The following is an 18,699-nucleotide window of genomic DNA, read 5'->3' on the forward strand; positions in this document are numbered from 1 at the left end:
TTTGTTGGCAGAGTGATGTCTCTGCTTTTTAGTACGCTGTCTAGATTTGCCATAGCTTTCCTCCCCAAGAGTAAGCGTCTTTTAATTTCTTGGCTGCAGTCCCCATCTGCAGTGATCTTGGAACCCAGGAAAATAAAATCTGTCACTACCTCCATTTCTTCCCCATCTATCTGCCCGGAATTGAGAGGACCAGATGCCATGATCTTAGTTTTCTTAATGTTCACGCCCATCAAAAGGCTCTTTAGTTCCTCTTCACGTTCTGCCATTAGAGTGGTATCATCTCCTGGCAATCTGCTGTACAAATGTAAATTAATGTCTATTTTAGACATTAGTATTTTAGTATTGCTATGCTAGTATTGTGACCAGTTATTAGCAAATGCCTAATGTGAACTGATAAATTTGGGGCAAGGTACATCATTATACTGATTATTTAATAAAATTCTGGTTCCCTCCCTCCCTCCCTCCCTCCCTTCCTTCCCTCCCACCCTCCCTCCCTTCCTTCCTTCCCCTTCCTGTGGCTTGGCTTGCTTGAATAGTCTGAAGTTATTTGCTCTGCAGGCATCTTTCTGTTGTACACCTGTTCCCTGTTTGTAGCACACTGTTAATCAGGATTGTTTAAATTGCCTAGCTTTTTCTGCTTCCGTGGTTTAATTCAAAAATCTCTTTCCCTCTCTCATTTTGATAGTATTGGCAGAAAGCATTTTACATTTAAAATACAATTAATAATATTCTGTGGATTAATTTGAGAAGCTTAAGTACAAATGATTTGAAAAATATGTATACTTGAGTTCAACTTTTGTCTTTGTCTTTAAACAAGCTGTGGAGGTAATTAAATATTTGCCTTGGGGAAATATTTACAATTAATTAAAATCACCAACTTTTGATGCATTCCCATTGTACAGATTATTAAACTTTGATCAGATGTTAACTGCCCAGGTTCCCCATATATCCCACAATGATAGTATTTGGCAGTCTTTGGAAGCTGTTACTCTCATGCCATTCTTTAGTTCATTGCTTACTACTAGATATATTTTAATAAACACGTATTTATAGAAATTACTCCAAGTTTTAGTATGGATGTGACCCAGCTGGAGATAAAATAGCATTAAGGCTGATGTTTTGAAAGAACAATGCCATAGATTGCATACCATTCCGACAGCTACCATAGTTATTGAGCAGTGGTGGAATTCAAATTTTTTTACTACAAGTTCTGTGGGCGTGGCTTGGTGGGCATGGCAAGGGAAGGATATTGCAAAATCTCTATTCCCATCCCACTCTGGTGCCAGCCAGAAGTGGCGTTTGCCAGTTCTCCGAACTGCTCAAAATTTCCGCTACCAGTTCTCCAGAACCTGTCAGAACCTGCTGAATAGCACCCCTGTTATTGAGTATATGATTTCATAAACGATATACTTTAGGATTGGCAACTTGGTCTTCTCAAAGTATTTTAGATTTCAACTATACCATTTCTTGCCATTAACCTGGTTGACTGGAGTGGAACTCCAGGTCTCTATGTTAGGAAAAAGCATAACCATGAGATATTTGGAGATGGATGAGTTTCAAAAGGAAGAAAGTCAATTTGAGATTCCCATTTACTATGAGACCCCCATCTTCATCATATTGTTAAAGGTAAAAGAATCTTCAGCAGAGGGATTTTACATTTTTTGACAACAGTACAAGGAAGCTGGGAGAAGAGGATTCAGATTTAGTTCCTTCTTTCTACTCCCATCCTCGTCCTCCAAGCTTGGCTAAAGTTCTGTTAAGGGTTTTGCATGCTGATCTGATCAAGCAAAGACATGTACATATTCAGCACCAAGTGCTGAATTTGGAGGACTTTGTTCTGCACAACATTTCTTTGCATACCTACACTGTTATTCCTGGATTGTGAAGTTTTATTTGTGAAGTTTATTCAGTGGTTTATTTACAGATAGTAAAGGCCAGGTCTTCTTTTCAAAGCTGTCTATTTCTAGAAATGATATGGATTTTTTTTCATGCAATGGAAGAAAAGGTAAATTATAGGCTAAGCATGGGCTAGAGGCCTTTTCTCCCCCCTAGTTTATTTAAAGTTGGAAAAATAACATGTCAAAAGTCTTTACCTTTCATTCCTGAAATGCAGGAGAGGAAAAAGAGAGCACTGTCTTCTAAGGAGACCACCTGAATGCTGACAAGACCACCCAGGTCATGATGCTGAATCGTTTTTGTCCAGAGTGAATCGTTCCAAAATACAAGGAGGGTGTGGGTTACATTTTATTTTCCATGTAAAATTCAGTTCATTCCAGAGGTGGGTTTCAGCAGGTTCTGACCAGTTCTGGAGAACCGGTAGCAAAAATTTTGAGTAGTTCGGAGAACCGGTAAATACTACCTCTGACTGGCCCCACCCGCATCTATTCTTTGCCTCCTGAGTCCCAGCTGATTGGGAGGAAATGGGGATTTTGCAGTATCCTTCCCCTGCCACACCCACCAAGCCACAACCACAGAACCAGTAGTAAAAAAATTTGAATCCCACCACTGGTTCATTCTATTATTATGGGAAAGAGATTTGTGAAATCACCAAGACTATAAGATCTCTGCCTTGGCAATTCTAAAATTAAGTACCATTTTTATTATCTGCATAATCCTTATTCTGAATTTTTGCTTAATCACAATGAAATATTTCAGAATTTCAGGAGAATGAATGTGATTGTTGTAAATTCTATTAAAGTGAAATAAATGAAGAATATAATCTAAGCATGTTTATAAATTTGTTAGTGGTTTCAGCATTTTATATTAAAAATACAACAATTGTATTTATTGTAATTTAATATAATATAATTATCGATCAATCAAACATTCTGAAAATTATTTTAAATACCTTTAAAACTATGAGGCTTCATAAAAAGTTGCTCAGAAAATCTATAAAGAAGCAAAATCATTTTTATTCGTTTTATTTTTCTGTAGAATCCCCAGATACAAAAGAGCCTAATCCAGTGCCTCATGCAACATGTGAAGAAGATCAAACTGATGGTATGTCTTCTACAATCCTTTACAGAATCATATTAAATAGTTTGATGGGATCACTGGTTCTTTTCATTAATAAAATCAATTTGCTTCTTCAATCAACTTTGTTTCATACATGGCTAAGGGCAACACTCCAAAACTTCAATAATCAATTTCAGTAGTGTAATCTCTAATTTTGTACACATGTTCTGATCAATATCATATTTATTAGAAATGAAGATGAGCTTTTCTCCCCAAATGTGATTTAAGAATGGGGTCATCTTACATGTTTTGAATATACAGAAAGTGAATAGGAAAGTTGAAAGGCAACTAATGAGAGGGCAACAAGTGATATGAAGCCGAGCAAAAGAAGGGAAGAAGCTGCTATATATCATAAATCCACAAGGACAGATACCATTGCCCTTCCTTCTCTTTGTTACTCTCTGTCATTAGAATCTCAGGCCATAAAAATGCTATCTCAATGGATAGGGAGGGTCTTTACCAGGGGTGGGTTCTACTTACCTTTACTACTGGTTTGCATCGAAGCTTCTGCGCATGCGCTGGAGAGTTTTGATGATGTTCGGGTCAGTGGGTGGAGCCTCCCACCGGTTTTACTACAGTGGGAGGCTCCACCCACTGACCCAAACGTCATCAAAACTCTTCTTCTATAGAACAGGTCTGAACTGGGGGCAATCCACCACTAGTCTTTACTACACTCAGCTTTTACATATGAATGGGAATGAAATGAGAATGAATCTAGCATGATAACTGAATAAGACTGAAACTCCTGTGCAAAACTTACCTGGGAGTAAAAGATACCGAATTCTGTGAGATTTGCTGTAGCGCAAGATTGGGGAGGGTCCCTTGTGTTTGCAGCCCAGTACAAAGGCTTCTGTCAGCCAGCAAACAGGCCAAGCCGATGGATACTTTAGATAAAGTGTCACAGACTAAATGGTACTTAGTACACAATAAGGATGCATGAGCTCAGATAGCTTCTCCTCCCCTCTCAGAAGTACAATAGTTTGTATGTGAATTATTTCTGAGCAGGTGGGGAATAAAATGATTTTACAAACCATTAATTTATAGACAATCCATTTTATCCAATAGTCATTAATTCAATTCACGTAATGAAATGTCTGCAAGAAAACAGCCAAGCTCAGAGAGCACCAAGGACCCCTCGTTTCAACCCTGAATTCTCCTTTATCAATATCAATTAACACCATTTTTTTTCACCAGCCCTGTCTTTCTAGAGAAGGGCCTGTGGCATGCGTTTGTTTCTCACTTTCCTGAATCCGGATAAAAAACACAAGGAGAGCATTGGAAATATCTTAATCCCTGTTTATAACTCTAATTGTGACAGGCACACATACTCATTTATTGAATTGATTTTAGTTCCCCTAGTTATGAGAGTAGGAACTGGGCAACACAGAGAAGTTTTGAGTCTTTGTGTCTATCTTCCTATATGGAAGGACTGTCTTAAATAGAGGAACATCTTCCTTTCCTTGAAAGAAAGTAGCCTTTAAACATTTCTTAAATTAAAAATGCACATTAATATCATACTGACATCATTTCCCATTCTTTAATACCATAGGACTGCAAGATGATTCCACAGAAGTTGAAATGAATACTCAGGCAGATTCTCAGATCTCTTACATGGAAGCTGAAGGTAGTTTTTGTTCAAAAGAAGAGGGGAAATGTTTGAAATGTTCAATCAATTATTTATAAAGTCCACACCATTTGAAACATTATTTTTTAATTAAGACTAGTATTTAAATATAGATCTGGGGAACAAATGTCTTCTTTAGATTCTAGTTTGGGACCCTGAACAAGAAATTATAATTGTACATTCCAGAGAAATGGTTTTATGGAAATAAGTATTATTCCCCTTGCTGTGTCTGTTAAATCCTGTTAGGTTTTACTGAATAGTCCGACCATCTTTTCTATACACCTATTTTGTTTATTTTGAGTTTTGAGTTTTTGAAACTTAGCTATTTTGTACTGAATGTTTCTCAGCCCAAATAAGCAGTGGATTTGAACCACTTAACATTAAATTAAATTCCCCAACTGAGCAAGCTGTTTATTGACATGTGAGTTTCATAAAGAGTTAAGTTCAAGTCCTATACACAGAAATCTGTGTATTGATAGCCGTTTCATGACACTGGGTTTTTATAGACTAATTCAAGATGTGAGTGAGATCTTTAGTTGGATTGACTAAAGCAACAAACTACCTAGTATAAACCTTATAACCATGTGGTGTACTATTTGGGGAAAATGTTTTAAAATATACTAATAGTATCTCTTGGCCACTATTCTGTATAATCTCCCCCATCACCTCTTTTCAGATACTTCGATAACCCAGGAGGAGACAATAAAGGAAGAGAAAACTCAGGATCCTGAAGTAGATAAAACTAATCAGGAGAACAAAGGACAAGATAAAGGTAACATAGTGTGTAAATGTAAGATAGCAAACTACATTTCTGAATTATGGTTCTCCTTTTGTTGATAGGCACCTAAAGCATGACTTACTTACTTACTTAGTTTCGCAAAATACAGGACAATAAGGATTTTTTAAAAATATTTTCTGAGATTGATTCAAAATATTTAAAATAAATATTTTAAAATAAATAGTATTCGAATTAAAAGAGTAGGACATTTGCTAAATTCTTAGAATGTATTAAAGACCTAGTTGACAATTCCACTGTAAGAATATTTTTTTTAAAAAAAGTTCATTTGCATGCAATACATTTGTCTAGGTTGTGCCCAGTGATTCTATGTAATTGTTGTTTGTCATCAAATTGACGTTCCTTAATTTTAAAGCACTTAAAGTTTAATAACAAGGACTTCCTTTCATACAGAGATTAAATAATTTAAAATAAAAATTAGCCATGGTCTTTACTGAAAATCCAGGTCATTGCTAAGTATAGCTTTGTAACAATGAACTTACAGAGGCGGTGGTTTAATTGCAAACCCATATTTGTAATATTGAAACTTTTCTGCTTTGGAAACTTAGGTTATAGCACTTACGTTCTTCATTGCGCATATCCAACTTCACAACATTTTCATTTTTTTATTGCATTGCAAATCCAAGTTGAGACTAATCACACCTTCTTTATTCTGCATGATGTTAATGGTATCAGAGTTGTGTTTCATTACTGACAGTGATAATAGAATTGATATAATCCTTCCTGCAAATCCAGGTAAATGGTGTTATTCTTTTTTTTTTTTTTTTTTGCAGAGCTAGCTTAGGGAATGCAAACTCATTCAAGCTGCAAATGCCAAAACCATTATGCTAATTTTCTCTGCACAGAAATTATTTACATTTTATTTTATGCCTCATCAGAAGCAAGGCAAATCAAATGTACCTTCATTATTTGTACCTTTCCTTCTAACACTTTTCTGTCCCTTATAGCTTGCATTTAACACCCAGTGGGTGCATTATATTTCGCCATCTGGTCTACCTAAGATTCAGAAATGAAGTATTTGAAAAGTTAATGTCCAATCCTCCCTTCAACAGATAGCTAGTTTGACTGGTTGATTGATTAATTCATTGGTTAGTTTTCTTGGCCTCTTCTCTTTCTAAAAGTAAGAGACTGAAAAATGAAAAAAATGATATTTGAGTCCCCTTTATCTGCAGTATACAGTTTAGGGTTCTGTTGCTGAAGCATCTCATGTTTGACAAGTGCAGACACAGTTATCTTAACTTCCATCACAAAATAGACAACTCTTCGTGTTTACTTCAATACCTTTGGATCCACACTGTAGAGCTGTAATCTGGAGATTGGCTCATTACTCCATTCCATCTTGGGTGCTAAAACTGGACCACTAGCAAGAGTTTACCACTAAAGAGTTAAATGAAAAAATAACATTGGAGGCAATTAATGTATTTTGCAGATTAAATATAGTTAATGATGTAATCTCTCTTCTATGGTTTCTGCTCATTTTATACAATCCAGCAGAGGTGAGCTGCAAAGATCCTTTCCATTATATAGTGACATCTGTTGGGATCTAAGAAGCATGCCTTCTCTGTTGCAGCACCTGCCCTTTGGAACATCTGCTATCTCCAAATATATCTTAACACACCCACCCCCAATCCTGGCTATATTAAAAAGAATCCTGAAAAGTTGACTCTTTGCCCAAGCTCTGGGTTAGAGTAAGTGGCAGGTCCTATGAATTTTATTGCTTTTAAATTATTGTTTTGAGAATAAAATAGAATATAGAATAGAATAGAATAGAATAGAATAGAATAGAATAGAATAGAATAGAATAGAATAGAATAGAATAGAAGAATAGAATTTTTTATTGGCCAAGTGTGATTGGACACACAAGGAATTTGTCTTGGTGCATATGCTCTCAGTTATTATTTATTATTCCTTATTAATGCACTGTATTTATTTATTCTAAACATCTGGATTTTAAATTGTATTTTAGGATTGATTTCATTGTATGCTACTCAGAATTGTTATAGTTAGGCAGAGAGAGAGAGAGAAGAGAGAGAAAGAAAGAGAAAAAGAGAGAAGAGGGGGAGGGAGAATTGGATGCCTTATGATTTTAGGCTATTGTGTTCTATTCCAGTAAGGTTTAAGTTCTATTGCTTACAGTCCCTTACTTCAGAATTCTGGAAATTGAAACTTGGCCATTCTGAGTTTTCCATACTGAACAAAAGAATCCAAGCTAATACATTGTTGCTCCCTGACTTTTCTTAGCCTGGGAGTTGAGGGACTCTTTCTGTCTGATGGAAGGTAAATTTTTATTTTTATTTATTTTATTTATTTATTTTCATCAAGCATGTATTTTATGACAGGTACAAGTGTAAACATAATTATAAACACATGTAAAGGGTATGAATAAAAGAAAACATTAGGACAGGGATGGTAGGCTCGCTGGTGCGCTTATGCATGCCCCTTACAGACCTCTTAGGAATGGGATGAGGTCTTCAGTAGACAATCTAAGGTAAAAGTTTTGGGGATTTGGGGAAGAAACCACAGAGTCAGGTAGTGCATTCCAGGTGTTGACAACTCTGTTACTGAAGTCGTATTTTCTGCAGTCTAGTTTGGCTCGGTTTACATGAGTTTGTATCTATTGTGTGTGCTTGTATTGTTTTGGTTGTAGCTGAAGTATTCATTGGCTGGTAGGACATTGTAGCAGATGATTTTATGTACTATGCTTAGGTCAGACTGAAGAGGGAGAAGTTCTAAGTTGTCTAAGCCCAAAATTTCGAGTCTGGTGGCATAAGGTATTTTGTTGCGAGCAGAGGAGTGGAGGACTCTCCTTGTGAAAGTGCCTTTCTCCTTGCTTAACATATATTTGGAGCCAAATAAAAGTTTTTGACTCTACACACAGCATGAAGTTGCCTCAGCAAAGCTTGAGAGAGATTGTAGCGACAGAGACAACCGTTACTGTATACTATGCATTTGTTTAAATATATCTTAGCAAGAGTTCTATACTAATTATGACCACACCAGAGTTGGTTAAATGAATCCCAGAATACATGTGACATAAAAAAACAGATTATTGATTTTATTGTTTTTGATGATGACTCAGAACACAATACTAGATCTTGTCTTATGTATCAAAGATCGGGTAACATCAATTTTCAAAGCTGGCCCTATCGATGTACCCTGGCTTATATCAGGCACCTCCTTCCTACATTTGATTCTGCCATCCAGTCTAAGGATTCTGAAAGATAGGATGCTGAAATTCCCCCTTCTTCCCTTTCCCTGGGAGGGCCTTTTCTATATGTCATGCTCTGGCACATGCTTTCCATGGAGGTTGTATAGCTATCTCTCTCTTGAGATTCTGAAAGATAGTAAGGTTATTGTATTTTAATTGTGCTGTTGAGCCCTGGTTAATGGTAGGTATTGTCTTGCAATGTACATTTGTTTTTGTTCTGTTCTACCTTGATTGCATTTTGTTTATTTTTCGAGCATGTATGCTTCAGTGTATGCTTCCCAGAGTCTTGTGGGTGGGGTGCTCTATAAATATTATAAGTAAACAAACAAAGTGTAAATATCTAAGAATGTGTTAAGGGGGAAATATTGGCAGGACTACATATTTGAAGTGCCAGATCTGCTGTAAAAGTTGCTATCAGGAGTCTGTGTTATATTAAGGCTAACTGAAATAAGCAATAAACAAACATTGAGAATCAGTGCAATTTTTCTATTGTCAAGTTGTGAAGAATTAAACCATGCTTGCATTGCTAAAAGCATTTGGTTTCATAGAGTTACAACTGCAGACATTTGTGGGCCTCTGCGGAAGACTTGTCCCCTCTAGCAAATATCTTTTTTATTGATGGAGAAGCATGTCTCACTTATCTCCCTTGGATATTTATCCAAGTAGACAGGATTAGGATTTCCCATTTAAGAGAACACCTTTGCAGTGAGATACTGAAGAGGAAGTCAAGGAATAAATATTGTATAATCTGTGTCATGTGTGTACTGAACCTGCCAGTTTTCATTGAGAGTTACAACAAAGTACATTTTGATCAGCATAATCCCTATATGATTTTAGAACGACTCTTTCCAAGTGAGAAGTTTGTTCCATCATCTGAGACTTTCTAATGGGGTATAAAACAAAATTAATTTAATATTGGTTGATATCATAGTTATCATCCTGTTTTCCCTTTGCCTCCAGTGGCACAAAACTCTGGGATGCCTGCCAATCAATTCAACTAACCAAATATCATCCTTCCTTCCACCCCCTCTCCAAACTGGTCAATTAAAGATTTTCTTTGCCACCCACTCACAGGTCTTTAAGACCCCAAAACACCAGAGTGTTTCAAGACTGAAAATCAAACTCACAAGCCCTCTTCACATACATAAAATGCTTTATTAATGATATAGTCTCCTCATCCCTAACTATCTATCTGTCTATTAATGAACACATCATAAGCTCTTGGAAAATAGTGACATGACTGAAAAAGTATCTGACCACATGAATTATAAACAGAACTGCTTATACTGTAAGTGACAGGGAAGTATGTAAGAATGAATATTTAAGTGCATGGTTTGTGAACAAAACCTGCAGAACCCATCCAGGTGTTACAAAGTTGATCTCTACCTAAATTAATGAGCGCCATAAAAGAAAGAAATGATTTGGTATAGAAACTTAGAGAGGCACAGAAAAACACTGAAGTAGAGGAATGAAAATCTAGTCTTGGTTGGCAGCTATGTTCAGAGACGTCCATGTAAAAGTATTCTAATGAATGGCTCCATAATTAAGTAAAAAAAAAAAACCCACCACCCTTTGTTAGTTTTTTCCCCCAAAAGACTGAACAAAAAGTACTGCAAATTAATTCTTAAGTCTTAAAGAAACATTTATATGGGATCTTTTCTCATTGCTCACTGAAGATTGATTACAATAGAACTTGCTGCAGTTTCCATTTCTTCTCAGTACCCTATCCACTCATCCACCTGGCCAAGTGCTTGACCGAAAACTTGTATTCATTATTTAAGAATATTTCTCTCTAATGAAGTGTTTTGATTTGAAAAGTGCCTGCTCCATTTCTTGATTGATGTAGTAAAAAATACTGCTGATGAATAGCAGTAATATTACATTAGAGGTCTGTATTTTTATTTCAAACTTTACTAATATTCATGGGTTTGTGTGCAGAGAGAGAAAAAAAATGTATGCCTATTCTTTGAAAAATTTTCTTAACTCCGGTCTTATAAAAATTATTTTTCCCCTTGAAAATGAATGACTGTGCCATTTTATTTTTAAAAAATTAAGCAAAAGGCAAACCAAGTAATCTGGTGGAGATGTGAGAATATAAGAGACAGAATTCATTTATTTATAATTAATTAAATTTAGATGCCAGCGAGAGTTGCTCCAACAATAAGATGGGTGTCATATAAATTTAATTAATAAATAATATCTGTGCCTTAAAACCTAACAAGGTGATAGTAAATGGGGGTATCCATAGATTTCTTTTTTGGGCTGTCCATGGAATTCTTAGGAGTCTTCCCCAACACCAAAATTCAAAAGCGTCAGTACTCTTCCTTCTAAATGGGAATAAATTAAAATTCTGACAAAACTCATAAATGACAGGAGAAGTGCTCAGCAACCTCTCATGTTCAAGTGACAGGTGAGATTTAGCTCAGACAGCCTTTCAAGTTTAAATAGAATGCAGCATACATTTATTTAAAAGAAAAGGCAGGAAGAAGCAAATCTAACATAGAAGAAAAGGCATGGGCCTATTAGTAGATGCATGACGGGCATACAGATATGTATATGCATAGTTTGTCATACAGGGATGCGCAACCTTTCAGTGACTAAGAGATTTACTTAAGAAAAGGATAGGATGGCTATCATAATGACACAAAAATATCCAGGAATGGGACTTTTGAAAAGTTCCATTGGACAATGGGACACCTAACATATGTTTGTTTGGTACCTTAAGCATAAAAGAAAGCTTATGCGTAGCCCTCCAGAATCCTGAGTGGGCAACCATGTAGACTGATATGTATTTCTGCCAAAATGAACCATAAATTATACACAAGTTTTAGTTATTTGTCGTCAGTAATGCAACTGAATGGGTGGCTGATCTGGAGGCTGCAAGAAAGATATTTAGGATTTACATGTGATCCAGAAGCTGCTAGTTCCCCCCCCCCCGCCCCCGGTACCATACTGGATTAAATAGCCTTATTAATAATTTTGAAAGAGCAAAGATAATTATGCTTGTCCAATAAGGAATGGAAGAAGCTATTGAAATAGTAGGAAATAATGCAGGTTGGAAGAAGCTGTGTGAAAAAAGACAAATAGGGAGTCAAAATGGATAGAACAGGAGATAAAAAGTGGGGATACAAAGCAAGAAGTTTTGTCATTATTTCTCTCTATTGTAAAAGGTAAACACAAAATAGTTTCATTTTCAGGTTAGTAATAGAAGCTTAAAAAGCATATGACCAAACTTCAGATATTCAGTTTTTAGGCAGAAAAGAAAATGAGATTAAATATTTTAAGCTTTTATTGGACATAGTTAAGAATTGTGTTGTTCTAAAAGAAACAAGGAAATCACTAATTTTACCAGCAAACAAACGCAGGTTATTACTTGCTTTAAAAAGTAGAATGTAAGATTTTAATTTGATATTTCTCATGAAGTCGAGGTTTGATTTTTGAGCAGCACTACTGCTGGTCTCAGAGCTAGCAACAAACACGGAGAATGCAAATTCCTGCCAGGAGCCAAAAGGGCACATCAAAATGACTAGTTAAAATAATAGAACCAGGCTGAGGACTTAATAGGCATTCATTACATTAACAGGAATAAAATGTTCTTTCCAAGTATGCAGTGCAAAGGGCTTTAAGCAATGGAGACAAATAAGTGATTCTATGAAAGAAAAATTCATCATGTTAGAACAGAGATGCTAGATAAGAATGAAGTGGAATAGACTTGGTCAATGTGCAATTTGGAAAGAAGAGCAGGTGGTGGCGAGATGCATAACACCATTCCTGGTCCTATTTATTTCTCTTATTTCTTCTTCTTTAGCATCTTCTCCTTTTTCTCCTCCTCCTCCTCCTCCTCCTCCTCCTCCTCCTCCTCCTCCTCCTCTCCTCCTCCTCCTCCTCCTCCTCCTCCTCTTTCTTCTTCTCATTCTTTTAAATATGAGTCAAGAAGACAAGGCACCAAACAAGTTTCCCACATTACATTAGGTAGTTGCTATTTGATGCAAGGTTTTCTATATAAAATCTACTTCAATTTTCTGGGTTCCCTATTGCAATATTTTCTATATGGGCATTGAAGAATTTATTTTGCTGTCATCATAATATCACCTTGTTGTTAATTAACTTTGAATACATGAATATAGATAGGGCAAAATGGACCAAGCATGGATATACATCTGAGAGCCCATAATATAATTTATAATTATTTGAACTGAATCTTTTATTGATTTTCTTTTCTCTTTATAACCATTACCATTATTTTTGTTCTGTTGTGTGTTATTTCTTTGATTCCAGGAGCGACTGTGTTTTTCCATTTTAATTGATGTGATTTTCTTAAAACTTAAAATTACTTTCAGAAAGAATGAATGGCGTGTATGCCACGGAGACAGAAATGTGTACTTGGTTTCCTGTGCAATGTCTATGTAAATTAACCCAAATCACTTGACAATCCTTGAATTGAAACTTTGTAACTGATTTTTTAACATTATACCAATCTTCCCATGTGCTTCTTATCCAGTTTGAACTGTTTTTAGTATTTTGGTTTTGATTTACTTCCTTTCTGATTTATAGCTCTGGAAATTGGTTGAAACCCATTTTACTGTCTCTGTAAGTGGGTCAATATTCTACTCCATCAGGTGTTTTTTTTTAAATAGTTTTTATAATATTGGTAAAAAATAAAGCAAGTTTTATTTTGCAATTGTGTCTAACATATGAAAATTATCTAAGCGATTTTATTTAATGTTACTTGTTGCAAATATCAATTCTGTGAGCAGTACAAAAGCAATTCAGACTTCTAGTTCATTTTGCAAATGTCCCCATATAAAGCTTTTAAGTGTATGCTATTTTGAAAAATGCAACTGCCTTGTTTTGAGAAATTTTATTTTCCAAAGATATGTCTCACAAAATGCTGTGCTATGTTGTTTAAAGTACTTTTCAAACTAACTTGCTCCACATGGTTGTTCAGGGAAAAATGGGAGGAGTGTGTATCCTACCTTGAGTTCCTGGAGGAAAGGCATTTATTTATTTACTATTATAAATAGCAATAGCAGACAGACTTATATACCACTTTGCAGTGCTTTTACAGCCATCTCTAAGCAGTTTACAAAGTCAGCCTATTGCCCCCAACAATCTGGGTCCTCATTTACCCACCTTGGAAGGATGGAAGGCTGAGTCGACCATGAGCCTGGTAAGATTCGATCTGCCAAATTGCAGGCAGCTGGCAGTCAGCAGAATAGCCTGCAGTACTGTACTCCAACCAGTGTGCCACCATGACTCACCGTGGCTATATGCAGAATAAGTAGTGAATTCTCAAAAGGGTCTAACTGCACTCTAACCACTGCGCCACTGTGGCTAACTAAATAAAAAGCAATATTGGATTTGGGAACCAGGGAAAGTCACATGCTACCAGACTTCATTAAGTGGTACAATCTACTCTAAAGTTTGAAATGGAGGATCCCTCAAATCTTATTGAAACCTTTTACATCCCTACTTTTTCTTTCATTATTAATTAAAATGTTGTTTTTATTTACAGCTGGTGCTATAATAGCAGCTTCTTTATTGGGGAGAAAATACACAAAGTATACTTTAGTTATGCCTTTAAAAGTTCAATTATAATATGATTATTCTAACACAGGGAAGAGGAACTGTATAATTTTCATCAGTGACAGTATCGGAGCAGAGTAACAGGAACCAAACCACAGCCATACATTTTCTAAAGAATATGTATTGATCATCTGTTCAATTGTTAATAAAAAGATACAGGGTAGGGATATGTTTTGTTTCCCCAGATCTTACTGTTCTTCCAAAAATGGCATTGTTTGCAATAAATATAAGTGACAAGAGTAGGATTTTGTGTCCCGTTCAATAAAATGCTCTAACATTATATCTGTATGACAACTATCTTCCATATGACAATTTACTGGTTAAGGCTAATGTTTACAAGTTGAGTTGATCTTGCAGAATGGAATGGGAATAGAATAGAATAGAATAGAATAGAATAGAATAGAATAGAATAGAATAGAATAGAATAACAGAGTTGTAAGGGACTTTGGAGGTCTTCTAGTCCAGGGGTCTCCAACCTTGGTCACTTTAAAACTTGTGGACTTTAAGCTTTGCTGGCTGAGGAACTCTGGGAATTGGTCCACAAGTCTTAAAGTGACCAAGGTTGGAGACCCCTGTTCTAGTCCAACCCCCTGCTTAGGCAGGAAACCTTACACCACTTCAGACAAATGGTTATCCAACATCTTCTTAAAAACTTCCAGTGTTGGAGCATTCGCAATTTCTGGAGGCAAGTTGTTCCACTGATTAATTGTTCTAACTGTCAGGAAATTTCTCCTTAGTTCTAAGTTGCTTCTCTCCTTGATTAGTTTCTACCCATTGCTTCTTGTCCTGCCCTCAGGTGCTTTGGAGAATAGCTTGACTCTCTCTTCTTTGTGGCAGCCCCTGAGATATTGGAACACTGCTATCATGTCTCCCTTAGTCCTTCTTTTCCACTGCTGTTTTTGGTAGTCTCAACATCAGCAGCCAGCTTTTCTCCTATACATTCCTGCCCAATGCAAAAGTTTGCAGAAGGATGTAGAGGAGCCTCTATAATGTCATATCAGCAAGCTTGTGACAGCGATCAGGTTAGGGTTAGGGTCAAAATCAATGCCACAAAACTGTTGTTCATTCAGTGTGGAAGCAATTACTTATTTCTAGATTGACAAAGGTACAGTTATTCAATAACACCACCAAGTGAATTGTATTTTAGTATCCAATTAGTTAATAACTTCTTGTTGTGTTTGTGCATGACATAAGCCATAAGCTTACAGAACAAAATAATGGAGTACATTTTCCTAGAGCATGAAAGATAAAATGTGCTCATTTTTGCTTGTTTTTCTCTGTGCCTTTATACGCATATTGGGTGAGATTACATGCAAAGAGGAGGTTCTGAATATTAATAAAAAAGGTGCAGTTCTGAATATTGTTTGTTTTTCTTAGCCTAGAAGAAATGCCTTTTGAAGGGGACATTGTGATTGAGAATAAAAACAGTAAAGCAATCTGATGTCCCCCCCCCATTTTGTCACAATCATTTAATGAAAGTTGCTTTGATAGCAGACAACAAAAAGAAGCACAAAGCAGGAAAAGTAAAACATTTTATCCATGTCTGGGAAATAGATGTTGTTATATTTGACTGCATTTTTCACTGACAAACACAATCCAGTAGCTTTTTGCCCTGCTTAATATTGGGCATTCTTAGCAGAGAAATGTTTTGGCAATCTGAGATTCCTAATGCAATACAATTTGAGCTATTCGGTATAAGATAGCATTTGTGTCAGTTGTCAGTCAGAGAGATTTAGTCAGTCAGAGATTTAGTAATTCATGTAAGACCCTGAATGGAAAAGGAAGCTTAAAAATGAAAATGGTATTCTTAGTATCATGGACAGCAAACAGAGCTTTTGTCAAAATGACAAAATACATGTTGTGACATTATTGTGCAAGCTCTGCACTTAGTTCTTGCATGCACAATGCAAGCATAAAAGGGAAGGAATTTTATGTTGCATCTTTCATCATTTGCAACCCTTTCTTGCAAATCCCCATGCTTAGATTTGTTAATATTTATAATATTTTAATATTTGGGCAATTCAGTGTTTGGAGAGCTCTAGCAATACCATTATTTTTAAAATGCAAAGTCAGGAAAAAAAATCACAATACTCTTGTATACCACATAAACATTCCTAAACACAAGTTAGACAATTAAATTGTTTAAAGAATTAATTAATTTTTGCCTGAAAACTCTGTAATTTAGCAGTTATTGTGTACTCGACCTCCGCAAGTACAGTGAATGGGAAGGGATTTTTCTTCTTAATACATCCAAAGGATTTCTTCCTGAATAACATACATGCTACAAAAGAAAAAATGAATGAATGAATGAATGATCTGTCACAGTTTGTCTTTGGGGGCATGACTGAAACTTCTCATTGGCCTTGATATTCTGCTGAGACTACAAATTCTATCTTTTCGTTTTTTAACTACCTTTGGGTTTTTTTCTTTAAGACTAGTATATAATAGTAGCTCAGGGCACCCTATATCCACAAATTTCAGAAACTGGCAAATATAGTAGTTTAAGTCCTTTCAGTTATAAATGTGATTGTAAACAAGGAGCAGGAGATCAATACACATGACTTACTACTCCCTTTATGATAGTTAAATTGTAACATAATCTCTACTATTGGTAATATTTATTTGAAGTATTTTATTCAGCGTTCAGTTGAAGAGGCTCCCAGACACTTCGTGCTATAATCTAAAAAGATTGGGGAGTTGGGGGAAGGAGAAAAGAAGCAAATGCATTCTTCATTCTTAACATGACATTGAAGTATGTTAGTTTTTAAGGAGCTGCCACACAGAAGAGGGGGGGTCAACCTATTCTCCAAAGCACCTGAAGGCAAGATAAGAGGCAACGGATGGAAACTAATCAAGGAGAAAAGCAACCTAGAACTAAGGAGATATTACAGTTAGAACAACAGTGGAACAACTTGACAATGGCAGAACAATTAACCAGTGGAACAGCCTTCAGAAGAGGTGGGTGCTTCATCACTGGAGGTTTTTAAAAAGAGTCTGGATAGCCATCTGTCTGAAATTGTATAGGGTCTCCTGCTTGTGAGGGGGTTGGACTAGAAGACCTCCAAGGTCTCTTCTAACTCTGTTATTCTTTATTTGTAATACAATCGGCATGGGAACAATTGTGGACAGGGAAAGCTGCAGCAACTTTTCTTTCAGCAGAGCCTTGGAAAATGTCTTTGCTCCATGCCTCTCTATGATGCAGTCAAGGGAAAGGGTTGTTACCCAGTGTCAGTGGAAAGCAGAGTTTAATGGTTAGATGGTCATCTAAGTGCAATAGCACTTAGACTTATATACCACTTTACGGTGCTTTTTAGCCATCTCTAAGCGGTTTACAGAGTCAGCCTATTGCCCCCAAACAAACTGGCTCCTCATTTTAGAAACCTCAGAAGGATGGAAGGCTGAGCCAACCTTGAACCTGGTGAGATTCAATCTGCCAAATTGCAGTCAGCCAGCAGTCAGCAGAAGTAGCCTGCAATACTGCACTCTAACCAGTGGCCACCATGACTCACCATGGCTATATGCAGAATAAGTAGTCAGTTCTCAAAAGGGTCCTTTACCTCTATTGAAGCTTTGCATTTCCCTCCCTTCACGAAGCATGCTGAGAATTCTGGGGTGATTTGTAAGTTCCCGGAAGTGTATCTCCCAGAACGAAAAGTAATTTGTGGTAATCAGATGTAAGACTTTTTGCTATGTATTTTGCAGTGTATGGTACAAATGTCAAGTAAATATGACAAAATAAATCAGTAAATCCTTAATGCGACTTCATTAAATAAAAGAGGAAGATATTTAATACCAGGACACTGAGTTCAACGCGTCACTCTGTGCCAGCATGTGCAAAACTCTGTTCCCATAGTTACCAAAGTTAAGAGATTTGTCGTTTCTTGTATACAGTGTGTGAACAAAATTTAGTTTTCCTGAAACCCACGATGGGGTCTGAATGGTCCAAGATGAGCAGTAAAGGGCTCCTTGTTCCTGAGAAATGTTTCATCATAATAACCCTGAGGTAAAATCATCTGAAATCCTCAAGGTAGGGATTTATTAATAAAATGTCATGTCTATGTTACATTTTCATACTTCACATTTGTTTTCTACTGAAAATCCATACAACACATGTCCATTTGTTACTACCCCATATTTAATATAATATATAATATAATAACAGAGTTAGAAGGGACCTTGGAGGTCTTCTAGTCCAACCCCCTGCCGAGACAGGAAACCCTACACCATTTCAGACAAATGGCTATCCAACATTTTCTTTAAAATTTCCAGTGTTGGAGCATTCACAACTTCTGCAGGCAATTTGTTCCACTTATTGATCGTTCTAATTGTCAGGAAATTTCTCCTTAGTTCTAAGTTGCTTCTCTCCTTGATTAGTTTCCACCAAATGCTCCCAGATCGGACGGGATCGCGCGAGCCGGTAGTGATGACGGCTGCTGGTTCGGAGGACCGGTAGCAAAAATCCCTGGCCCC

The 18,699-nt window shown here is 36.4% G+C and overlaps 1 protein-coding gene across 1 annotated transcript in view; it reads left to right on the forward strand.

Annotated features, from left to right (window-relative positions):
- MACROD2 (mono-ADP ribosylhydrolase 2) overlaps window positions 1-18,699 on the forward strand; it is a 1,239,845-nt gene that overhangs the window by 1,155,606 nt on the left and 65,540 nt on the right. Inside the window, exons 12-14 of the mRNA XM_058180509.1 lie at window positions 2,935-3,000; window positions 4,565-4,639; window positions 5,316-5,411. Of these exons, the coding sequence (XP_058036492.1) occupies window positions 2,935-3,000; window positions 4,565-4,639; window positions 5,316-5,411 (237 nt within the window). The remainder of the gene's footprint in view (window positions 1-2,934; window positions 3,001-4,564; window positions 4,640-5,315; window positions 5,412-18,699) is intronic.

This window comes from Ahaetulla prasina, chromosome 1 (genome assembly GCF_028640845.1).
Source record: "Ahaetulla prasina isolate Xishuangbanna chromosome 1, ASM2864084v1, whole genome shotgun sequence".
In the NCBI taxonomy this organism is placed as follows: Eukaryota; Metazoa; Chordata; class Lepidosauria; order Squamata; family Colubridae; genus Ahaetulla; species Ahaetulla prasina.